The sequence below is a fragment of the Suncus etruscus genome, chromosome 13, assembly GCF_024139225.1.
Source record: "Suncus etruscus isolate mSunEtr1 chromosome 13, mSunEtr1.pri.cur, whole genome shotgun sequence".
NCBI classification, from domain to species: domain Eukaryota; kingdom Metazoa; phylum Chordata; class Mammalia; order Eulipotyphla; family Soricidae; genus Suncus; species Suncus etruscus.
The window spans coordinates 92,060,781-92,087,175 of record NC_064860.1 but is presented as its reverse complement, the minus strand read 5'-3'; the positions used below and the strand labels follow the sequence as shown (position 1 = coordinate 92,087,175).

The following is a 26,395-nucleotide window of genomic DNA, read 5'->3' as shown; positions in this document are numbered from 1 at the left end:
CCATCACAATCCACAGAAGGAGCCTGAAGCGGTGGCACAAGTGGTAGGGCTTTTGCTTTGCACGTGGCTAACCTAGGACAGACTGCAGTTCAATCAGCCGGCGTCCCATATGGTCCCTCAAACCAGGAGCGATTTCTGATCACATAGCCAGGAGTAACCCCTGAGCACCATCGGGTGTGGCCCAAAAAGCAAAAAAAAAAAAAAAAAAAAAAAAAAAAAAAAAGATTCACATTAGGAGGAAGATGGGTGTCGCATTGGTATCAGGAAGGTTGCACTGATGATGGGGGGGGGGTTTACACTTTTTATGACTGAAAACTAACTACAAACGTTTCTAATCATGATGCTTAAATAAATATATTTTTAAAAATTAAAAAATAAAAAAAGAATCCACAGTAGGGTCACCAACCAAGTTTGGGAGAACAGGGAGAGTTTCTTGAAGAAAGTGCTATTTGTTTTATTTTAATTTTTTTTTTTTTTTGGTTGTGGGGCTATACCCTGCAATGTTCAGGGGTTACTCCTGGTTCTGCACCAAAGAATTACTCCTGGCAGTGCTCTGGCAACTATCTGGGAGGCTGGACATCAAACCCATCTGGGGTGTGGCCACATGCAAGGCAAATATTTTATCTCTGTTTATCTGCTCTTAATCTTTCCAGTAGCAGAAAGAAATATTTTGCAAGTGAGAACTAGTTACTGTTGCAAGTCAGCCCCCAAAGAGGTTGACTGATGGAGGGATGGAGGATGAGGTCTTTCCCCTCCAGCACGCGTCTGCCACCCTGTTCAGTTGGTGGTTCTGAGGTGAAACAGCGGGTAAACAGCTCGCAGACAGACAGGCTTGTGGAAATATTAGCTTTATTCGGTGGACAAGACTGAAGTCCAAAGCCTCAGCATCAGTTCCAGCCAAAAGCCCCTCGCCTTCCACAGACCCTTGTTTTTACCCCCCAGAATCAGGTACCACCCTAGGGTGGGGGCAGAATCCCAGGTCACACCCTAGGGTAGGGCACAATCACCGATCAGGGTAGGACCAGTAACATAATAATCCCATAAAATGTTTACATACATAACAGTTACCTTCATACTGTTACAAGACAACAGCCCTGAGCACGTCCAGCCTTCTAGAAAGGAGATGCATTTATTTCACAGAAAATTTAGACAAATTTATTTTGGGGGAAAGGAATTGGGTCATACCCAATGATGCTCAGGGATTACTCCTGGCTCTGCACTCAGGAATCACTCCTGGCAGTGCTTAGGTAACCATATAGGATGTCAAGTATTAAACCTAGGTCTGTTCTATGCAAAGCAAATGCCTACTTGCTGTACTACAGCTCTGGCTTCAATTAGGTAAAATTTAAAATGACTCACTGTAAATATGTGACTATTTCTTAATAATTAACTCAGTTCACAGGATAATGTGTTTTTGCATATTTATACAAGCATAACAGCGATTCAGGTATCATACCACTATTCTAGCATGAGCAGAGCCCATATTTTTAAGTAGTGAAGATTAATCGACTCTGAGCTTTATAACCTTCTTTCAAAGTTTCAAAAAAACAACGGACTTCATGCTTCTGATGAGCCGAGAATAACCCAAGATGCAGCCTGTGCCCTTGGATCAAAGGGAAGAACACTGGCTCATGAATTATTCTGATTTTTTAATGAGTCTGTTATAGATGGCCATATCACTGAAACTCGAGAAAGTGATAAATATATTAATAGTCTTGGAAAGTTATAATGATTTGCAAATCGGCTTTAGTTTTATATGAACTACTTTGCTATTATGAATGCATATTTGACAATCATCATTTATAAGCTTCTAATTTGCCATTATATTTCTAACATTTCCTCACATTTTTAATGCAGTAAGATCTTCATTATTTGATATGGTTCAGAGTAGGAAATATTATGATTAATCAGAATATTGTAATAAGTAGCATGATACTACATAGCAATTTTCAAGCATTCAAGTCTTTTGTCCAAGATTCTGTGCTTCAAATTTAAAATACTAATTAAGATACAGTCCTACCCATAAATATTTATACCCCATATATCCTTAATTATTACTAAGTGCTGAAATTATATATTTATATACACATATGTACATATAATTGAATGATTTTTGTGATTTAGAAGAAATCTTAATATTTTTTTACATATTTCTTGACCACTAGTATCAATTTCAATTATTTATAGGTTAAAAATTGCAGTCAGTTAATAATTATTATTAATGGACTTTGAAAACATTGATTATATTTACTAGAAAGTTTTAGAAACAAGGATCTTTGTTTATTATTGTAGGAATTATTTATAATCATATTTACAAAAATACATTTGATAATTTGAAATGTAATAGTTTTGGGTTTTGTAGAAAGATTTTCCTGATATTTTATAATATTGTAAACTAGTGAACATTTTCTTTGTTTCCACTAAAAGCTTTTGAACCAATGGCAGTATTGGCTATCTCTTGTTGACCATATGAAGTAGACAACTCACCCAAAGAAAAAGTTATCTTTTCAGATGAAGTATTCCTCATTTTATTTTCAGGAGCTGGAGACAGAGCCACACACCATACAGTCATGTTGTTTGATTGGTCGGCTATATTACCAGACATCCTTGACAATATTGACTTCAGTTCCCAAAATCCATCTTTGGCTTTTCTCATTTCACTAGTAATGTTTATTTCTACAAGAAAGATAAAGACAACCTTACTCACCAATTTTTCTGCCAAGGTAAGACTAGAGTGAAGTTTAAAGTAGTCAAATTGAATTCCCAAGCAATAGTACAACTGAGAAAGGAACTTCCCTTGCATATGTCAGATCTGGATTTGATCCTAAGTACTTCCTAAGGGTCTCGACTCAAAACCCAACCAGGAATGATCCTTGAGTGCAGAGCCAGGAGTATTCCTGAACACTGTCAGGTGTGACCCTCCTACCCCAAATAGACCAACCAAAATAAACAAAAAACAATCAACCAAACAAAGAACCCAAGGTAATCAAGCTGTGTTTGTTAGAAAGTGAGAATTTATTTCAACAGGTTTAGGATTAATATGAATTACTTTTCTAAACTCCAGCAGAGAACGGATCCACGATGAAGATATGAAATGTAACAATTTATATTGTTGGGGCCAGCGAGGTGGCGCTAGATGTAAGGGATCTGCCTTGCAAGCGCTAGCCAAGGAAGGACTGTGGTTCGATCCCTCAGCGTCCCATATGATCCCCCTCAAGCCAGGGGCGATTTCTGAGCGCTTAGCCAGGAGTAACCCCTGAGCATCAAATGGGTGTAGCCTGAAAAACCTAACCAAAACAAAACAAAACAATTTATATTGTTGTTTTGTTTGCAACCATGGATCCCTGGAGTTTTGAGGTGATTTTTTGGCTAGTCTACTTTATTTATTGGCAATGTAAGACTGATGATTTCACTCAGTCTGGGTGAGAACCAGCCTAAATGACCAATGTTATATAATATGCCTATAGTTAGGATTCCATTTGTATCCTAAATCTTTGGTATTTTTGTGTTGAATTGTTTTTTTCCTTTATAGAGCAGCCTGAAATTAATGTAAAATCATTTGTCATCGCAGAGCAGAATGTTTGAAACTCTCATAGTTTCTTTTCATTAAAAAGTTAAATTCAAGCTTTATATTATTTTTTTTAATTTTTTTTTTATTTAAACACCTTGATTACATACATGATTGTGTTTGGGTTTCAGTCATAAAAGGAACACCACCCATCACCAGTGCAACATTCCCATCACCCAAGTCCCAAATCTCCCTCCTCCCCCCCCCAACCCCCGCCTGTACCCTAAACAGGCTCTACATTTCCCTCATACATTCTCAATATTAGGACAGTTCAAAATGTAGTTATTTCTCTAACTAAACTCATCACTCTTTGTGGTGAGCTTCCTGAGGTGAGCTGGAACTTCCAGTTCTTTTCTCTTTTGTGTCTGAAAATTATTATTACAAGGGTGTCTTTCATTTTTCTTAAAACCCATAGATGAGTGAGACCATTCTGCGTTTTTCTCTCTCTCTCTGACTTATTTAACTCAGCATAATAGATTCCATGTACATCCATGTATAGGAAAATTTCATGACTTCATCTCTCCTGACAGCTGCATAATATTCCATTGTGTATATGTACCACAGTTTCTTTAGCCATTCGTCTGTTGAAGGGCATCTTGGTTGTTTCCAGAGTCTTGCTGTGGTAAATAGAGCTGCAATGAATATAGGTGTAAGGAAGGGGTTTTTGTATTGTATTTTTGTGTTCCTAGGGTATATTCCTAGGAGTGGTATAGCTGGATCGTATGGGAGCTCGATTTCCAGTTTTTGGAGGAATCTCCATATCGCTTTCCATAAAGGTTGAACTAGACAGCATTCCCACCAGCAGTGGATAAGAGTTCCTTTCTCTCCACATCCCCGCCAACACTGTTTATTCTCATTCTTTGTGATGTGTGCCATTCTCTGGGGTGTGAGGTGGTATCTCATCGTTGTTTTGATTTGCATCTCCCTGATGATTAGTGATGTGGAACATTTTTTCATGTGTCTTTTGGCCATGCGTATTTCTTCTTTGTCAAAGTGTCTGTTCATTTCTTCTCCCCATTTTTTGATGGGGTTAGATGTTTTTTTCTTGTAAAGTTCTGTCAGTGCCTTGTATATTTTGGAGATTAGCCCCTTATCTGATGGGTATTGGGTGAATAGTTTCTCCCACTCAGTGGGTGGCTCTTGTATCCTGGGCACTATTTCCTTTGAGGTGCAGAAGCTTCTCAGCTTAATATATTCCCATCTGTTAATCTCTGCTTTCACTTGCTTGGAGAGTACAGTTTCCTCCTTGAAGATGCCTGTAATGTCCTGGAGTGTTTTGCCTATGTGCTGTTCTATATATCTTATGGTTTTGGGGCTGATATCGAGGTCTTTAATCCATTTGGATTTTACCTTTGTACATGATGTTAGCTGGGGGTCTAAGTTTAATTTTTTGCAAGTGGCTATCCAATTGTGCCAACACCACTTGTTGAAGAGGCTTTCCCTGCTCCATTTAGGATTTCCTGCTCCTTTATCAAAAATTAGATGGTTGTATCTCTGGGGAACATTTTCTGAGTATTCAAGCCTATTCCACTGATCTGAGGACCTATCCTTATTCCAATACCATGCTGTTTTGATAATTGTTGCTTTGTAGTACAGTTTAAAGTTGGGAAAAGTAATTCCTCCCATATTCTTTTTCCCAATGATTGCTTTAGCTATTCGAGGGTGTTTATTGTTCCAAATGAATTTCAAAAGTGTCTGATCCACTTCTTTGAAGAATGTCATGGGTATCTTTAGAGGGATGGCATTAAATCTGTATAATGCCTTGGGGAGTATTGACATTTTGATGATGTTAATCCTGCCAATCCATGAGCAGGGTATGTGTTTCCATTTCCGTGTGTCCTCTCTTATTTCTTGGAGCAGAGTTTTATAGTTTTCTTTGTATAGGTCCTTCACATATTTAGTCAAGTTGATTCCAAGATATTTGAGTTTGTGTGGTACTATTGTGAATGGGGTTGTTTTCTTAATGTCCATTTCATCCTTATTACTATTGGTATATAGAAAGGCCATTGATTTTTGTGTGTTAATTTTGTAGCCTGCCACCTTGCTATATGAGTCTATTGTTTCTAGAAGCTTTTTGATAGAGTCTTTAGGGTTTTCTAAGTAGAGTATCATGTCATCTGCAAACAAGTGAGAGCTTGACTTCTTCCTTTCCTATCTGGATTCCCTTGATATCCTTTTCTTGCCTAATCGCTATAGCAAGTACTTCCAGTGCTATGTTGAATAGGAGTGGTGAGAGAGGACAGCCTTGTCTTGTGCCAGAATTTAGAGGGAAGGATTTCAGTTTTTCTCCATTGAGGATAATATTTGCCACTGGCTTGTGGTAGATGGCCTTCACTATATTGAGAAAGGTTCCCTCCATTCCCATCTTGCTGAGAGTTTTGATCAAGAATGGGTGTTGGACCTTATCAAATGCTTTCTCTGCATCTATTGATATGATCATGTGGTTTTTATTTTTCTTGTTATTGATGTTGTGTATTATGTTGATAGATTTACGGATGTTAAACCAGCCTTGCATTCCTGGGATGAAACCGACTTGATCGTAGTGGATGATCTTCTTAACGAGGCATTGAATCCTATTTGCCAGGATTTTGTTGAGGATCTTTGCATCTGCATTCATCAGTGATATTGGTCTGTAATTTTCTTTTTTGGTAGCGTCTCTGTCTGGTTTAGGTATCAAGGTGATGTTGGCTTCATAAAAGCTATTTGGAAGTGTTTCTGTTTGTTCAATTTCATGAAAGAGTCTTGCCAAGATTGGCAGTAGTTCCTCTTGGAAAGTTTGATAGAATTCATTAGTGAATCCATCTGGACCTGGGCTTTTGTTTTTCGGCAGACATTTGATTACTGTTTTAATTTCATCAATGGTGATGGGGGTGTTTAGATATGCTACATCCTCTTCCTTCAACCGTGGAAGATTATAAGAGTCCAAGAATTTATCCATTTCTTCCAGGTTCTCATTTTTAGTGGCGTAGAGTTTTTCAAAGTAGTTTCTGATTACCCTTTGAATCTCTGTCATATCAGTAGTGATCTCTCCTTTTTCATTCCTGATACGAGTTATCAAGTTTCTCTCTCTCTCTTTCTTTGTTAGGTTTGCCAGTGGTCTATCAATCTTGTTTATTTTTTCAAAGAACCAACTTCTGCTTTCGTTGATCTTTCGGATTGTTTTTTGAGTTTCCACTTCGTTGATTTCTGCTCTCAGCTTTGTTATTTCCTTCTGTCTTCCTATTCTTGGGTCCTTTTGTTGAGCATTTTCTAGTTCTATTAGCTGTGTCATTAAGCTACTCAGGTAAGCTCCTTCTTCCTTCCTGATGTGTGCTTGCAAAGCTATAAATTTTCCTCTCAGTACTGCTTTTGCTGTGTCCCATAAGTTCTGAGAGTTTGTGTCTTTATTGTCATTTGTTTCCAGGAACCTTTTTATTTCCTCCTTGATTTCATCTCGGACCCACTGGTTATTGAGCATGAGGCTGTTTAACTTCCAGGTGTTAAAGTGTTTCTTCTGAGTCCCTTTGGAGTTCACAAATAATTTCAGAGCCTTGTGGTCAGCGAAGGTAGTCTGCAAAATTTCTATCCTCTTGATCTTATGGAGGTATGTTTTATGTGCCAGCATGTAGTCTATCCTGGAGAATGTCCCATGTACATTGGAGAAGAATGTGTATCCAGGTTTCTGGGGATGGAGAGTCCTATATATATCCACTAGGCCTCTTTCTTCCATTTCTCTCCTCAGGTCTAGTATATTCTTGTTGGGTTTCAGTCTGGTTGACCTGTCCAGTGTTGACAAAGCCGTGTTAAGGTCCCCCACAATTATTGTGTTGTTGTTGATATTATTTTTCAGATTTGTCAACAGTTGTATTAAATATTTTGCTGGCCCCTCATTCGTTGCATATATGTTTAGGAGAGTGAATTCTTCCTGCTCTACGTACCCCTTGATTAATATAAAATGTCCATCTTTGTCCCTTACAACCTTCCTGAGTATAAAGTTTGCATTATCTGATATTAGTATGGCCACTCCAGCTTTTTTATGGGTGTTGTTTGCTTGGATAACTTTTCTCCAGCCTTTTATTTTGAGTCTATGTTTGTTCTGACTATTCAGGTGCGTTTCTTGTAGGCAGCAGAAGGTTGGATTGAGTTTTTTGATCCATTTAGCCACTCTGTGTCTCTTAACTGGTGCATTTAGTCCATTGACGTTGAGAGAAAGAATTGTCCTGGGATTTAACGCCATCTTTATTTCAAAATTTGGTGTGTCTTTTGGGTAGTCTTGTCTTAGATTAGGTCTTTCAGTTTTTCTCTTAAGACTGGTTTTGTGTCTGTGAAGTTTCTGAGCTGTTTTTTGTCTGTGAAACCATGTATTCTTCCATCAAACCGGAAAGTGAGTTTTGCTGGGTATAGTATTCTGGGTGAAGCATTCATTTCATTCAGTCTTGTCACTATATCCCACCACTGCTTTCTGGCATTGAGTGTTTCTGGTGACAGGTCTGCTGTAAATCTCAGGGAAGCTTGCTTGAACATGATTTCCCCTTTTGATCTTGCTGTTTTCAGAATTCTGTCTCTATCTGTGGGATTTGTCATTGTGACTAGGATGTGTCTTGGGGTGGTTTTTCTGGGGTCTCTTTTGGTTGGTACTCTTCGGGCATGCAGGATTTGATCACATATATTCTTTAGCTCTGGAAGTTTCTCTTTAATGATGTTCTTGACCATTGATTCTTCCTGGAAATTTTCTTCCTGGGTCTCTGGGACTCCAATGATTCTTAAGTTGTTTCTGTTGATCTTATCATAGACTTCTATTTTTGTCTGTTCCCATTCTTTGACTAATTTTTCCATTGTCTGCTCATTTGCTTTAAGTTTTTTGTCCAATCTCTCCTGCTGTATGGAATTGTTATGTATCTCATCTTCCACAGCACCAAGTCTATTCTCAGCTTCTGATACCCTGTCCCAGAGCTTATCCATTTTGTCATTCACTTCGTTTACTGACTTTTTCAGTCCTGTTAGTTGACATGTTATTTCAGTTTGGAGTTTTGTCATTTCTGCCTTCATATTTTCTTGGTTCTTATTAGTGTTCTGTTCAACTCGATCCATGGTTTCTTGGAGTCTGTTGAGCACCTTCCATAATGCTAGTCTAAAGTCCTTATCTGAGAGGTTGATTAGTTGTTCAGTCATTATCTGGTCCTCAGAATTGTCATCTTCATTCTCTATGTCTGATGCTGGCCTGCGTTGTTTCCCCATTGTCACACTTGTATTGTGGGTTTTTCTACGTGTTGTAGTGGTATTCATTGTCTATATGATGTAGGCAGCACACTCCTCTGGCTCCTCCCTTTCTGGATGGGCTGACTTGCCTCTAAGGGAGGGGAGTCCTCCGTGGATGAAGCCTCACACTGGGACAAATCTTAGGCCCGAGCATGCAACAGAGAAGACAGTCCAGAGAGAAATGTTTGCTTCTGTGATATAGCGCCGTTCTTAGTGTGATTTTTCCTTCTTGTTGCAATGGAGTTCTTTCCTTAGAAAGAGTGCACGGCCGCGTAGCGAAGCGGAGCGGCCCTGCTCCTCTGAGCCTCTTTTTGCCCCACTCGCAAGAGTTTCACGCAAGAGGACAGTAGACAGACATAGACAGGTCACACTCACAGTCTTTCACAGCTGAGCCCCACTGGGCCGGTGTACTTTTGCGGATTTTCCCCGCCTGGTGTCACACACAGGGAGCCAGCTTTTGCAAAGGTTAGCCGGTTTTTATGCTCTGAAGTCCCTCCCTGAAAATGGCGTCTGGGCAAGCGAGGTTTCTGGAGGCTCTTTTTGCCCCACTCGCAAGAGTTTCACGCAAGAGGACAGTAGACAGACATAGACAGGTCACACTCACAGTCTTTCACAGCTGAGCCCCACTGGGCCGGTGTACTTTTGCAGATTTTCCCCGCCTGGTGTCACACACAGGGAGCCAGCTTTTGCAAAGGTTAGCCGGTTTTTATGCTCTGAAGTCCCTCCCTGAAAATGGCGTCTGGGCAAGCGAGGTTTCTGGAGGCTCTTTTTGCCCCACTCGCAAGAGTTTCACGCAAGAGGACAGTAGACACACATAGACAGGTCACACTCGCAGTCTTTCACAGCTGAGCCCCACTGGGCCGGTGTACTTTTGCGGATTTTCCCCGCCTGGTGTCACACACAGGGAGCCAGCTTTTGCAAAGGTTAGCCGGTTTTTATGCTCTGAAGTCCCTCCCTGAAAATGGCGTCTGGGCAAGCGAGGTTTCTGGAGGCTCTTTTTGCCCCACTCGCAAGAGTTTCACACAAGAGGACAGTAGACAGACATAGACAGGTCACACTCACAGTCTTTCACAGCTGAGCCCCACTGGGCCGGTGTACTTTTGCGGATTTTCCCCGCCTGGTGTCACACACAGGGAGCCAGCTTTTGCAAAGGTTAGCCGGTTTTTATGCTCTGAAGTCCCTCCCTGAAAATGGCGTCTGGGCAAGCGAGGTTTCTGGAGGCTCTTTTTGCCCCACTCGCAAGAGTTTCACGCAAGAGGACAGTAGACAGACATAGACAGGTCACACTCATAGTCTTTCACAGCTGAGCCCCACTGGGCCGGTGTACTTTTGCGGATTTTCCCCGCCTGGTGTCACACACAGGGAGCCAGCTTTTGCAAAGGTTAGCCGGTTTTTATGCTCTGAAGTCCTTCCCTGAAAATGGCGTCTGGGCAAGCGAGGTTTCTGGAGGCTCTTTTTGCCCCACTCGCAAGAGTTTCACGCAAGAGGACAGTAGACAGACATAGACAGGTCACACTCACAGTCTTTCACAGATGAGCCCCACTGGGCCGGTGTACTTTTGCGGATTTTCCCCGCCTGGTGTCACACACAGGGAGCCAGCTTTTGCAAAGGTTAGCCGGTTTTTATGCTCTCCAAGCTTTATATTATTGCCAAAGCAATAAATAAGTAAGGTTGTACACTGGCGGAATAATCATCAAATTGTCTTGCTTTGTGGTTGGGAGAATATTGGACACAACAAATCAGGTTTTAGTTTATATATATATATATATACTTCCATTGGCATCTACCAGATATTTTCAGAATTGTGCCTTGTCATGGTGAGTGGATTATTTTTAAAATGAAGTAAGAGCAAATGGTATAATTCTCTAAATGCACTGTGAAGACCAGAGAGATATCACAGAGTTTAAGGCACTTGTGTTGCATGCCACAGACCCCTATTAAAGTACCCTGTACCAAGATGGTCTCCCAAGCACTGCAGGATTGTATCTCTAAGATTTTGGAGTCAAACCCTGAAGTGCTTAGGACTTGCTCCTAAGTCAATAAAAAATAAGCAACTGCATTGTTGTTTATATTTATTGAATATAATAATTCATCATTGTAAGTTTAATTTTATTAATTAAAATAATACATCAAGAGGTTTGATATTGAATATATAGTAAACTTTGAGGAGAAATGTGACAAGAGTAAGGATCAGGGATATTGGCCCAGGTATGTAATGTTTCTGGCAGAGGCTGCCTTGTTTTCACTACCTCTGAAAAGTATTGCTCTATGTATATTATCATCTGAGCTTGTCTTAAAGTGTGCTTACGTTCCAGGAACTTTTAATCCTCCCCATGAACATGTTCTTTGTTGTGAATCCATGTCCTCATGTACACTTCCTCTAGTTCTCTCACTGCTCTCCACTCACATCTTTTCAAGAACATGTAGAAATAATTCATGTACTACTCTATATGAGCGGTACTGCAATAACTGACTAAACAAAAATTTAAGTAAATATATGTTGAATTAAACTCTTGCTTTCACATAAGACATTTGCTTTCAATAATAGTTAAAAAATTTATGTTTATATGTGAATTGGCAAAAATAGTGTTTCTTTTCTGTTTGCAATGCTGAGGATAGAACCTAAGGCTTGACCTATGCATTAAATACTCTCTACCACTGAACATCAGTCTGGCCCTCAACAGTATTTCTCCTTCCTTCCTTCCTTCCTTCCTTCCTTCCTTCCTTCCTTCCTTCCTTCCTTCCTTCCTTCCTTCCTTCCTTCCTTCCTTCCTTCCTTCCTTCCTTCCTTCCTTCCTTCCTTCCTTCCTTCCTTCCTTCCTTCCTTCCTCTTTCTTTTTCACCATATCTGGTAGTGTTCAGTGGTTAGTTCTGGCTCTGTGCTCAGGAACCATTCCTGGGAGGCTTGGGAAACATACGGAATGCCAGGAATCAGACCTTGGTCACATGTAAATCAAATGCCCTAGTCACTGTGCTATCACTCTGGCCCACCAATTATTTTTATTTTTGACGGGATATGTTAACTTTTGTCCTCTGTCAGATATTGTATAAGGTAGCAAAAGATGGCACTGTTGGGCAAGGTGACATTTTTTTTAAATTATCATTTTTCTTGAATACCAAATTTTACCTAAGAACTGACAATTTATGATCTTTATTTTATTTATTTTCTTGTTAAATCCGTGTTTATTGATTGATTTCCTTACCTTTTTCACCTTGAGGAGAGCTTCCATCTATTAACCATGTAAGTTTAGCTGTAGGAAATACTTTCTTTAGCAAGCAGGTAAATACTTTCTAGGGATAAACAGAGAACACATAAAAATTATCTGCTTATTATGAAGAAACTGATCATTTTAATGCACTACCAACTGTCATACCAAGTAAATTTGTAAAGAACCATTATTTTTTTTTACAGTTGGCAAGATTTTTCTACCTTTCAGAGTTTGTGTCACTAAAACTTTTCTAATTCTGTTAGAAATATAATCCATGTCTAGAAACCTAGGCCAATTTAAGGGGAATCTAGAACCATTTTCTTGATGTAAGTCTTAATTCTAGTTTCTTGAAAAAAATTACAATTTTTCATAGGCAGAATAAATTAGTACTTTGTACTAACTAATGTTGGCTAAAAGATAGAGAAAACTACAATAGGCAGAGATCAGAGAACAAGAACATTTTCTTGGATTAAGAGTTAGAGAAGATCCATTCTTGAGTTGTTTATTTCCAATATGTAGTATTTGTAGTCATAACTATGAAAATAATTTATTATAAATACCTCACTTTTGACTTATAGAATATTATCCCAATTATTTTTGCTCATTTTATTTATTATTTCACTTTCGTGGGGGGGGCAGTTGGGTTGCTTTATACTTAGCACTTCCTCCTGACTCTATCCTAAGGAATTATTGCTGGAGTAATTAGGGGACCAATATAATGCTAGGAATAAAACTGGGTGCAAGGAAATAAGCTTGACCCCTCTACTATCTCTTCAGCCCTCATTTTTATCATTTTAATAATTCCATCAACATTAGGTATGCTGAACATCCCTTTGTATTTCTATTTGAGAGATGAAGAAACTAAGAAACATAATTATTAAAGGTGTGGGAAGTAGTTGAAGGTACAATTGAGATCTATATCACTTCAATGTCCATATAAAATATTTGGGGGGCCTGGGACCACATCTTGTATTGCTTGAAGACTATTTCTGACAGTGTTTAGAGGTTACTCATAAGCAATGCTCAGAAGACCATAAAGTTGTTACCAGGAATGGAATTCAGGCCCCCTCCAAACTAAGTATGCACTCCTATCTTTGAACTGTCTCCATGGCACCTACACCTAATATATTTTATGAAAAATTATATCAAAACAAGAAAGAAATAAAAGAAAAGGTTGATTATTCACAAAATCATAAAACTCAAAGGTAAGATTATTCTATTATTTTGTTTTGTTAACAAAATTGGCGCGTGTGTGTGAGAGAGACAGCGAGAAAGAGATAGGACGAGAAAGGAAGGGAAAGATACAGAGATTTCTTCATCAATTTGGTGAAAATACGAAACAAAATTTATTGGATATTAATTTTGGGGGGGGGGGGCATACCTAGCAATAGTTAAGACTTATTTCTGCCACTGTGCTCAGGGATTACTCCTAGTGTGGGCTCAGGGCACAATATGAAGTGCTGGGGTTAGAACCCAGGTCAGCTACATGCAAAGCAGGAGCCTTATCCAAGGTACTATTGGTCTGGCCCTGGATAGAGCTTAGGTTTTCAAATACTGCACTAGGGGCAGAGATGGAGCTCAAGGGGCCAGAGCAATAGGACGTTTGCTTTGCATGCAGACGACCCGGAACACCTGGTTTAGATCTCCGGCATCCCATATGGTACCCTGAGCCTGCCAGGAGTGGTTTCTGAACACAGAGCCAGGAGTAACCCCTTTGTGCCACCAGGTATGCCCCCCCAGAAGATGAAGCTCAAGTGGTAGAGTAAATACCTTCATGTGTAATATCATGGGTTTGATCCCTGGAACTGCAAAGCAAACAAGATACCACTGATCCTGAGACAATGAAAAATCTTAAGCCCATTTATTTATATTAATTCTTAAGAAATGAATGTATTTTATATATGACTAACTCTAGTTTTACCTTTTAAATATTTCCCGCAATTTATAAATATACTAGTTAAATTAGAAAAGCAATTAGCTGTATATGATGCTCAGTTTCCATACATGCTAGTTACTAATAAAGACAGACAGACTATGCTCCACGATTCTATTTATGGATCTGATAGTCTTGAAACTCCTTCAAGTTTCTCTAAAATAGAAAAGCCACAAACTAAACTAGTTCAACCTGAGGTCAAACATTCTTATGAAATGTCAAACATTTGGTTTTGTTGTGAAAGTAAAGTTGCCTTTATTTGGAATTTTCTACTTGCTTATATGTGTAATAAATATAATGTTAATTTAGTAGTAAAGGATCTTGGAGAGATAATACAATAATTAAAATTAACAGCAACACTGGCTCTATAACAATGATCCCAGATGCTCTCCTGAGCCTTCCTGAGTGGTGCCTGAGTGCAGAGTCAGGACTAAACCCTGAGTACAGATGGGCATGGCTCCCCAAAAATTTTTTTATGGAAAACAATATGAAGATTCCTCAATAAACTGGAAATTGAGATCCCATATGATCCAGCTATACCACTCCTAGGGACATACCCTAGGAACTAAAAAATGCAATACAAAAATCCCTTCCTCACACCTATCTTCATTGTAGCGCTATTTACAATAGCCAGTCTCTGGAAACAACCAAGATGCCCTTCAACAGATGAATGGCTAAAGAAACTATGGTACATATACATAATGGAATATAATGCAGCCCTCGGAAGAGATGAAGTCATGAAATTTTCCTATACATGAATGTACATGGAATCTATTATGCTGACTAAAATAAGTCAGAGGGAGAGAGAGACACACAGAATAGTATCATTCATTTATGAGTTTTAAGAAAAATTAAAGACATTATTGTAATAATGCCAGAGACAATAGAGATGAGGGCTGGAAGGAATGGCTCAAAAATATGAAGCTCACCACAAAGAGGAATGAATGCAATTAGGGAAATGATTACACTATCAACTCACATGATAATGTTAATGAGTGATAGAAGTAGAATGCCTGTATCAAATACAGGTGGGGAGAGGGGGAGGAGGTGATGGGGGCATTGGTGGTGGGAAATTTGCACTGGTGAAAGGGGGTATACCTTTTATAACTGAAACTCAACTGCAATCATGCTTGTAATCATGGTGCTTAAATAAAGATTTTATATATATAAAGAAACCAAACAAATAAATATTAACAGTAAGTGCTCAAAAATATTTGGAGAGTTCTTTATGAATGTAAAGAGGAATGAAGTCTGGATATAATACTGAATATTGATATTTTTTACTTTTTTTATTTAAACAACTTTATTACATACATGATTGTGTTTGGGTTTCAGTCATGTAAAGAACAGCACCCATCACCAGTGCAACGTTCCCATCACCAATGTCCCAAATCTCCCTCTTCCCTACCCAACCCGCGCCTGTACTCTAGACAGGCTCTCTATTTTCCTCGTACATTCTCATTATTAGGATAGTTCAAAATGTAGTTATTTCTCTAACTAAACTCATCCCTGTTTGTGGTAAGCTTCATGAGGTGAGCTGTTACTTCCAGCTCTTTTCCTTTCGTGTCTGAAAGTTGTTATTGCAAGAATGTCTTTCATTTTTCTTAAAACCCATAAATGAGTGAGACCATTCTGTGTCTTTCTCTCTCTCTTTGACTTATTTCACTCAGCACAATAGATTCCATGTATATCCATGTATAGGAAAATTTCATGACTTCATCTCTCCTGACAGCTGCATAATATTCCATTGTATATATGTACCACAATATTGATATTTTTTGTGGTGGACAAGGGGTGGTCTTGAACTCTACAGGCATTCTTTGGAAAGTAGTGGGAAATCTGCAGAGACGGGGAGACACAAAGAGAGAACTGGTAGGAAAGTTCTCATCAGTGGATTGCACAGGTTTCTAGGTGTGAATCAAAATTGTTTACCTGGAAAGGAAAGGTAAGCTAACAAATGTTTGGAGCCAATGAAAAGTCTGAAAAATGAATCTAAAAATTTCTGTAAGACATCGTTTCCTTATAGTCATACTTAAGTACAAAGTGACCAATTACAAATTAGTTCCTATTCAATCTATGTTTGGGCAGGCCATCATATATATATTTTTTCTTTTTTCTCTCACTTTCTCTCTCTCTTATAAAGAGAACTATTAACCCACCCAATTTGTTTACTAACTATTTAATTCCTATTGTGCACCTTTCTTTCTCTTGCTCATAGCATTTTATGTCCATTCAGAATTTAGTTTTCAATCTTTAAATGTTTCTACTTTGCAATTTTGAGAGAGTTTTTTCCTAATCAGTGCTTAGAAACTCAGGTGTTATTTAGACAATTTTTGACTGACCTACTATGTGGATATAATGCTATGGCCTGGTGCTGGGTGTTGCACAGGTCTGATAAGTGCTGGGACCATTCATTAGTGCTCAGGGGGTTCGAAATCATTTTCGTCTTTTCTTCCTTAACAAAAAGTTGTTTTTTTCTTTCTATAAAGATAAAGACTATTTTAAAAATATCTCTATCTCTTTCAGTTCAATTTCTCTCCTTTCCCACTCCACACATACATAAATACATGCATATAGAAATACAAATTTCTGTACAGGTGTATAAATTACTCCATAGTAATAACTTATGTAAATATATGTGTTGATTAGTTTACTCTGACTTCAACTTACATTAGATAAAAGGCATTTTGACATTTTTTCTCAATTTTACATATTTCTTTAACTTTGAAAGATTTTCTTTCATTTATTCTTTCTTGTGTGTGAGTTCTTTGGAATTTTTATACTGAATCCATAATATCTATGTTTTCCAATTTTTTCTTTTTAATAATTTTTATTGTGACCAAAGTGAATTATGAATCTTTCACAGTAATATTTAAGGTACATAGTGACAATGAATCAGGGCCATTCCTACCACCAGTGTTATCCTCCCTACATCCCTGTTCCCAGCATATATCCCATATCTCCCTCATTTGCCCCCCTGACTGCTAGTGTAACTGCTCCCCTCTATGTTTTCCAAATTTAAAAGCAAGTCACAATTTAATAACTGGACAAAATATTTGAAGCCACAGATATCCTTAAGGCTGTGATTTCTCTATTGTACCACACTTACCTTTCCTCTTCAGTTTTAATTTTTGCTTGGCAAGCCAAGTGATGAAGTTGGGAAACAGAACTAAGACTTGTAGGTACTTGACTTTCTGTTTTGCTTCATGACATTTGCCAAGAACTTTGTGTGTGTATGTGTGCTCATGCATACACATGTGTGTGTGATGTGGAACTAGAGCCAGAGAAAAGGTTTGCATGTGTGTCTAAGTGTTGCAGAAAACACTCAACCAGTACAGGCACACCCACTTGGCATCAATTTTCCTTTGGGAATGGGAGGGAGGTGAATTGAAAGAGCTCTCCTCCTGGTGGTAGAAGTCAGTCCACAGCTCTGTAAGCACATAGCAGACTATGGAGCCAGAAGACACTGACCTAGAAGCTGTTTGCCTGTAAGTACCCACTTGTGACTGGGTGTGGGTAGTGTTTTCTAATTATTTGAGGGTATAAACTTTTCTATAAGGTTCTGATTTTTGCAATAATAATTTTCAGGCACAAAAGAGAAAAAAGCTGGAAGTTACAGCTCACCTCATGAAGCTCACCGCACAGGGAGTTAGAGAAATAACTACGTTTTGAACTATCATAATAATGAGAATGTACGAGGGAAATAGAAAGCCTGTCTAGAGTACAGGCAGGGGGGAGGGTGGGGAGGAGGGAGATTTGGGACATTGGTGATGGGAATGTTGCACTGGTGATGGGTGGTGTTCTTTATATGACTGAAACCCAAGTGCAATCATGTATGTAATAAAGTTGGTTAAATAAAATATTTTTTAAAAAAGAAAATAAATCAGAGATATTCTAAAAAGTTCAAGGAAAATTTTAAATAAATGAACTTTGACAATCAAAAAAATTGTAATCATGGTGCTTAAATAAAATATTATTTTAAAATGTCAAAAAAATAAATGAGGAAATTGTTTCTCTTTAAAAAACATCCAAGTTTTAAAGGAAATTACAGTATAAAAAAAAAAAGAATACAGAGAGGTGGGCTGGAGCAATAGCACAATGGTTAGGGTGTTTGCCTTGCACGTGGCCAACCTGGGTTCAATTCCCTGGCATCCCACATCATCGCCAAGCCTGCCAGGAGTGATTTCTGAGCGCAGATCTGGAATAAATTCTGCATGCCTCCGGTTCTAGCCCCCAAACTAAAAAAGATTATAATGCAGAGGATGTGTGTAATTAGACTGTTTTAAAACATAATATAATTTTCTATTTAGTTATTTATCATTAAAATAGGACCAATAAGCCAAACACTTGAAATAATCTGCTATCAGATGACTTACTTGACTGTTGGCTTTGCAGGTATGGTACGGGGTCAGTGGAATGCTGCACTGCATGCTAAAGATGAACAAATGACATCAAATCTGTGAAGAGGTGATCTATCTCTACTTCATACGTGCCAGCTTCTCTTGCACAAAAACAGCTAAGTTTGCTGGTGGGACTTCTTGGAATCCTGGCCCCAGAAGGATGTCTAGAACTACACACAGAACTCATTCTGGGAACTTTATTGCCCAAATGATTGCAGGCTGTGTAGTCTCTGTAATGCTGCTTGTTGTTAATAGTTTGGAGGAAGTTTGAGTTCTGGCTATACTAGCACTTGTCCATGCAGGCTTCTTTCTAGTTGAGGAAGACCTAGACAGGCCTCAAACCTAGGGGGCCTAAATAAACTATATCAAGACTGTCACTCTTGCATTCAAACCCAATATATTTTATAGGCATTTGGCAGCACAGAAACGGTGGATTTAGAAAGAGAATCAAGAGAATAATCTCATCGAGAACACTGATTTGATTGGTCAGTATTAAAATTGTTGAACAATACAAAAACGTTTGCTTTCCTGGACTAGCTGAAAAGAGAACAGCATATATCTGGGATGTGAAAGGTATGTTCCTGAGAGATTCAGACGTCATCCAGCTTGCCTCTGACTCACTGTGACACTCCAGTGAAGCAGAAAGGAGAAAACACCACACACCCAGGTGTGGTCAGCAGTCAACCATTGCTGCAAATCCTCAAGAGTTCTGTTTCTTGCCAGGCATACTCTTAACTTTGAATTGTGATTTTTATCTAAGTCCTTAATAAAAGCTGAACATGATGGGGAGTGAAGAGGAGGAAGAAGAGAGGACAAGGATGATGGTGAAGAGGGATTTAGAAATAAAGGAGGAAGAGGAGATGGGTGAAACCAGAGAACTCCCTGGCCCTTTCGTGAGTCCCAGCCCTATTCCACACAATAAGGGGACCCGGTTTTCTGAGGCATGGGAGTATTTCCACCTGGCCCCTGCTCGAGCTGGTCACCACCCCAATCAGTATGCCACCTGCCGCCTGTGTGGTAGGCAGGTGAGCCGTGGCCCCGGGGCTAACATGGGAACTACAGCCCTTTGGAAGCACCTGAAAAGCATGCATAAAGAGGAACTGGAGAAGAGTGGACACAGTCAGGCAAGACAGCGTCCAGACCCAAGGCCCCAAGGTGCCCAGATCCCCATGGGCATTGAAGGGGACTGGGCCAGACTCCTGGAGCAGGTGGGAACTTTGGCACTGTGGGCCAGTCAGAAAGAAAAGGAGGTACTTAGGAGGGAGAGGGCAGTAGAATGGAGGGAGAGGGCTGTGGAAAGGAGAGAGCAAGCCCTGGAAGAGGTGGAGAGGGCCATCCTGGAGACGAAGTGGAAAGTGAGGGCTGAAAAGGAGGCCTGCCAGAGTCAGAAAGATCTGCCTCCGGAAGTGCATCCCTTTCATTTTGTTTAAGTTATTCCTGGGCTGGGTGTTGGGGGAGGTCTGTTCAGAAATAGGAGATTCCAATCTACTACAATCAGAGAGCCAAGTGACATGTAGTTTCCTGCCTAAATGTTGGGAAAATTAGTTTAGTGCGGTTTTGTTTTTAAGAGAAAGCTTATTCATGGCCTGGGTTAATTTGATCAGCTGCTGTCCTACAGGGTTCCTAGAATAGCATTGTCCCCTGACCAAGACCTTACAATGTATTGACTAAAGATAAGTATTTTTGCCACTGATGACTATTTTGGGGGCAGAATATATTCCTCTTAGCATTGATGAGTAAATATGAGATTTATATCTGACACTGGTTTTAGCATAGTTGAAGGTCTCAGTGGTCAAAGCAGTTTTAGTGGCTAGAAAGTGACAATCTAATTCTGAAACCCCAGCAATAACCTGGACATATGTATAAAGTTAATGATTTAGGAGTGCCACTAAACTTATTTTGATAAACTGAACAGTTGAGGGATGAATAAACTTGAATCTGATGCCTCCAGTTCCTTTTAAGTGGGGAATTCTTTCCCTCTTTGTTGCATGCTCTTCTGTCTGTCTATATTAAAGTTCTTTATCAGTCTAACCTGCCTGAACCCTGTAAGTACGTTCAACAGTAGCATATAAGTAATGTGTAGTTAGTACAGGCTCATTAAGCCACTTAAACATGAATAAAAGTCTATAAAACTCATAAATGTTAAAAAAAATTAGGTGTTATATCAATAATAAAAAGAAGTCACTATTTTCTTTTCATGGCTCAATAAGTTTTCTGCTCAAAAATCACGTGGTCACATGAATAATAAGTTTTGAATTTTATTCTTGCCTCTGAAAAGTTAACTACATGTGAATCCTGTGTTGATTCTTAGCTATTCTTAAGCTATGCATCTTAGTAATGATGGGTCATTACTGGCAGTTCTCCAGGACTCTATGTAGTGTTGGGAATCAAACTGGAGTCAACTTCATGCAAGGCAATGCCTTAATCCTTGACTCTTCTCTGATATTTTTAACTGTTAATTTTTTAAAAATAATAAGGTGATTTGTCAAAAGTTAAGCTCCATATTATCAAAAAGAAAAAATTCCCTGGACTTCTGAGACTATATTTAAATGTTAACCCATCAATAGAATATAATCAAAACTGTATATTTGATATATGCACTGTAGCTAATTAACTTTTAGGTGATTCTCTAGAACCTATTATTATTAATTTTTAACAGTTGGTAGTGGGGCTGGAGATGGTGAGAGGTAGGAAAACAAAGGGAAATAATTCCTCGTTAAATTAGACAGTCTAAGTGCTGTGTGAGCAAATGTTTTTCTGAAAGTGGACAAGGCTTTAGTCCAATACAAGTGTTTTAACTCATTCAGTTTTCTCATATGTGACTCATGTTTTGAACTTCTTCAAATTATCAGACAGTTTTAATAGTTGAATAGATATATCTTCCCTGTGAGCTGTTTATGGAACAAATTGTAAGCTCAAATACCAGATTTGTAAAAATCCCTTGATGTACTACAATCTTGTCATCCTATCCCCTGCCCCTTAGAAATATGTCTATTTAAGAATTCACTTCAAATTGATTACCCTTTGAAAACCCTCAACATTCTAGTAAGAATTCAGTGTCTTTCAGCTCACTAGGAGTAATTTGAACTCACACACAATTATTGTCAGAAAACACTGTAAAGAAAAATAAAAAGAGACTATAGTATCTAATCTTTTTTGTTCATTTGTTTGTTTTGGGTCACACCCTGCAGCACTCAGGAGTTACTCCTGACTCTGAGCTCAGAAATCCACTCCTGTTAGCCTGGGGGGACCACATGGGATGCCGGAATTGAACTGGGGTCCATCCTGTGTTGGCTATGTGCAAGGCAAATACCCTACCACTGTATTATGGCTCTAGCTCAATATAATACCTAATCTTACGTACATGCACACGAGCACACACGCGCGAGCACACACACACACACACACACACACACAGTGGAGCACAGGAAGGTCTTAATAAATAAAAACTGAATAAATACAAGCACTTAAATTCTTCAGAAAGTTCTCAAAGTCATCGAATGAACTCTGGTATGTGTTTTTAGATTATAGTGCATATTTAACATGGTTATTAATTAAATATCTCTATACTTATAGGCATTTAACTCCCTAATTGCTTTTGTTTGTTGTGTTCTATGTTAGCTAGCTTAAGAGAAAAGAATTTTTAAATAAGGCAATAAAGAAGACAAAGACCAGACCAACCATAAAAGATGACCAAATTAAAGCACGAAGCTCTATAACAAGACAGTCAGGTGTCAAAAATAATGTCTTAGATAAACCAAAGTTTCCACATATTCCTTGTGTATCTTCTTTTGTTGTGTCATTTGAGAAGGGGGTGATTGGGCATAGAGGGTCAGAAATTTTGATTCAGAGATGAAGAGTTTTTTGCTCATCCATGCTTTGTTATGATGCAAAGATTTGTGAGCTCAGGAAGCCTGAAATTTAGATTATAGACTCCCTTTCCATCTCAGCTATAAAAGCATGGTTGTGTGTTATATGGAAACCCTGGAGAAGCCTTTCCCTCAGGCAGACACATAAAATGCCATTCACTGTTACGACACTCTCTGGATATCCTAGTATGTCCAAGCCTGAGAAACCATTGTTTGAATAATTTGGAGGTTATATTTTATTTTATAGGAAAATTAAGTTAACCATAAACTTCATAACCAACAACATTAAAGACATATTTCACAGAAGAATGTCTTTTTTATTCTAATACTGATGGTTGCTGCTATAGGGAATATGTAGCACATGGTTGATATCCAATATGTGTGTTAACTTAATTAATTTCAGAGGAATGAAAGAAAAGGGTGAGATAGTCCCACTACCAAACCTTCAGCAGTTACCAAGTCACAGATACTTTGCATATAATCTCTCATTTAATTCTTGCATTTCCTTTGTAAGGTTGGAATAATTATACTCATTCATTAAGGAGGAAGTAAGCTAAGAAAATTAAAGTTCTCAGGGCCCAAAGTTAATAAATGATAAAAAATCAAACCCAGGTTTATCATGTTTCACAAAGGTTTTGTTTTTTATTATTTTCCAGTGTCCTACAATTATGCATAAATTTATGATTGTCAATGAAAGGAATTGATGAAAGAAAGTGTATTATGAAAAATAGCTGTAGCAAAGAAATATTCTTGAGATATCTACTATGCCATGTACTCAATTTTTGGTATAAATTTAATACACTTAGAAATCATGGAGGATTTCTGGGTCTTTGCCTGGTATGTTGGGGGCTCTGGGCAGGACAGCTGGCCACAGGCCCCCTGGGCTGACCACCTAGTCCAGGGGTCCAAGGTCCCCCCAAACCTGGTGGGTCTTTAAGGCCACGCCTGGTTAATCGGGCCCTGGGGGGAGGGGGGGAGAAATTCCTCCCTAGGCATCCAAAAACTACAGAGGCTCGGCTGGGCTCAGAGCACTCCGCATGCCAGGATTTCTGGGTGTCTTTGCCTGGTATGTTGGGGGCTCTGGGCAGGACAGCTAGCCACAGGCCCCCTGGGCTGACCACCTAGCCTGGTTAATTGGGCCCTGGGGGGAGGGGGGGAGAAATTCCTCCCTAGGCATCCAAAAACTACAGAGGCACAGCTGGGCTCAGAGCACTCCGCATGCCAGGATTTCTGGGTCTTTGCCTGGTATGTTGGGGGCTCTGGGCAGGACAGCTGGCCACAGGCCCCCTGGGCTGACCACCTAGTCCAGGGGACCAAGGTCCCCCCAAACCTGGTGGGTCTTTAAGGCCACGCCTGGTTAATCGGGCCCTGGGGGGAGGGGGGAGAAATTCCTCCCTAGGCATCCAAAAACTACAGAACCGCGCGGGGGCGTGAGCCCCCGCGCGTACTTCATGTACTTCATGTATTCAGAATATTCCTTATTCTTATGTTATGTTTTGCATATACAGAATGTTTATTTTGTATTCTGCCCTTTCCCACACCCATACAAAGCTCTTTTTTACTCCTTAACTCTCTAACCCCCTCTCAAACATCACTAACCTACCTACATTACTCTTTTTAACTTCAGTAGTGTACAATCCTAATCACAGTCCAAAGATGTGCATTGTGTGTGACAACCCCAAATTGTTTCAAGATACATAAAATGGACACGTATTTCTTTAGAATATTTTGTGGGTTTTTTTGGACAGCTATAATTCTTACTAAATTTTTTCTTATACAGTGATGATTCTAACCACTTTTTATCTTCTCTTTTTGAGCTGTTTAACAAGGAATTTTGGTGGAAGAGTCCCCCAGTTTAATGCTTATGATTGAACCATGTCATGGGAATCATTGTAATTGTTCTTATGGCCCCCATATGCGCCAATAACACCACATGGCATTGCTTCTTATTTGCATAGGCACATTAAAATGGGAAAATACTATACATACAAATAAGATCCTATTTAATAGAGATTGGAACACACAAATCTTGTAGTGCAGAGGGACCTTACACCCTGAACATTGACATAACGACCTGGCACAGACCTCAGAAGAAAGGGCATAATCCATTCTCCCCTGAACCAGGGAAGCCATCCACGAAACATCCAGGCTGGTTTATAACATCACCTGGAAGCAATCCTCTACCACGGAAGACCTACACTGCTCAGACTTTGACCTGCTCAAAAGAGACTTCCCTTGACACTGAGAAGACTTAACAACGACAACGACCTGCTGACAGGACAGGGCTCCCTGCATTGCCCTTTGATTGTGAGGTGAAAGGAGAGGATGCTCCACATCCTGACTTCAATGTGAGATATGCAGATTCCAGGATCTTTAATACAGAAACATGATACCAACAACAGAGACTGTGTGAAAAATAAAAGTGTGTTGGCACTACAGACAATGTATTGGATTGGACGATCTAGCTTGCCTGAAGCCTAGACTTGGTCTTATACCAGGAAACTTTAGGGGTCGGGTCTCTTTGTACTTAGGCCAGGGTTATTTCTTTCCATGTCCCTCATATTTTGGTGGGCCTATGCAAACAACAATTGCCACTCTAGCGCCATTTTTACTGTGCTCCTTTGACTCTAATCTTTAAAAAGAACTCACTTAAAATTTGAGGTTAACGTAAGCTAATATGCATGTATATGGAAATGTAAGAAAATACTATGCCTGTAATGTTTAAGGAGTTACGTAAGTTTTATGGCTTTAGATTGCTTTGTGTACTGTTAAGAAATATTATAATGTGTTACAATCTGGGGACTTGAGGGACAAAGTAATTGTACATGGATTCTGTCTTATTTATCTTAATGTTCTTTGGCTGAAATTTCAAAGTTAAGATATCAGCAAGGGGACTTCTGAGAATTATGTTATGGGTGATTTTCCTTCCACTGTAACTTTACCTTGTCCTCTTTCTTTGTACCTTTGTTTTCATAATTAAAAAAAAAAGACAAAGAAAAAATGAAAAAAAGAAGAAAAAAAATAAACAAATTCTAAAATAATAACAAATTAAGAATAAAATAAATAAAGGTAAAAAAAAAAAAGAAATCATGGAGGTTAACTACATGATGAACGTAAGTACCTAGTAAGCAGTCAGTTAGGATTTGACATTAATTTTCTTTCCCTGAAGCATGATCTCCTTTCATTATACCTTTCATCATACCATTCTTCCTGCCAGGGATATGAGCATACCAAATTCTCATCCCGCTCTGGCTTTTATTTTTGTTCAATTAGTTGTTTAGACTTGCCAGAATCCAGTTTCTCATCAACTATATGTCAGATTCCCCGTCTAGTTTAGAGAATTTTTCAAAGTAGCACATGGTAACAGCATGTGAAATGACTTTGAAATAGTTAATGAGTTACTTCAAATACAACGGGGCTTATAAGAATATTATAGTGAGCATTAACCAACATTTGGCAAGATCTTAACAGATTATGGACAATTCATGTTCTATAGTTGGCTATATGCAGTTGATGAAAGACTATTTGTTAATTCCTCTGAAAGGAAAGTTTTCTGCTTTCTATAATATATTTATGAAAGCATAGGTATAAAAGATGAAATTCAAAGACATATAAGGAAATTTTCTTTTTAAAAACAAAATTTATTTTATTTAATATATAGTTCTAGAGTTGGGTTGTGTACAAGTAACTTGTAATAATTGGCATAAATAACCTACAAAAATTATTTTTGGCCCATATTTTGCAGTGTTCAGGGATTACTCTTGGTGGTGCTTGGGGACCATATATGGTGCCAGAGATTACCCAAGTTAGTTGTATGCAAGACAAGTGCCCTAACTGCTGCTCTATGGCTCTAGCTCATATAAATAATTCTTATAAGAAATAGGAACATCAGTCAAACACTTTCTACTGGACTATTATTTTATATACATTATTAAAATAAACCACACTGAAAAATTTATCAAATTGTGTTAGAACAAAAATTTTAAAATATTCCCCTATCTATTTTGGGCTATAGAACAATTATCCAATGAATAAAATTAACAAAGATGCAAAAAATTGTATTATATATATATTTAAGTATATGTGTATATATTTATATGTATAGATAGGTGTAGACTATTCTAAAACTGCCCCACAAAGTCTGAGAAATACTTTGTCTAAAGTTGTCAAGTTAAGTA

The 26,395-nt window shown here is 38.7% G+C and overlaps 2 protein-coding genes across 2 annotated transcripts in view; one reads left to right on the top strand and one right to left on the bottom strand.

Moving 5' to 3' along the window:
- CD96 (CD96 molecule) overlaps positions 1–26,395 on the bottom strand; it is a 103,340-nt gene that overhangs the window by 45,354 nt on the left and 31,591 nt on the right. Inside the window, exons 6-7 of the mRNA XM_049785608.1 lie at positions 12,010–12,097; positions 2,488–2,676 (exon numbers count right to left, since the gene is read on the bottom strand). Of these exons, the coding sequence (XP_049641565.1) occupies positions 2,488–2,676; positions 12,010–12,097 (277 nt within the window). The remainder of the gene's footprint in view (positions 1–2,487; positions 2,677–12,009; positions 12,098–26,395) is intronic.
- Positions 19,128–19,778, top strand: ZBED2 (zinc finger BED-type containing 2). The gene has a single exon (XM_049785407.1). It carries the CDS (start codon positions 19,128–19,130, stop codon positions 19,776–19,778), a length of 651 nt encoding a protein of 216 aa, XP_049641364.1.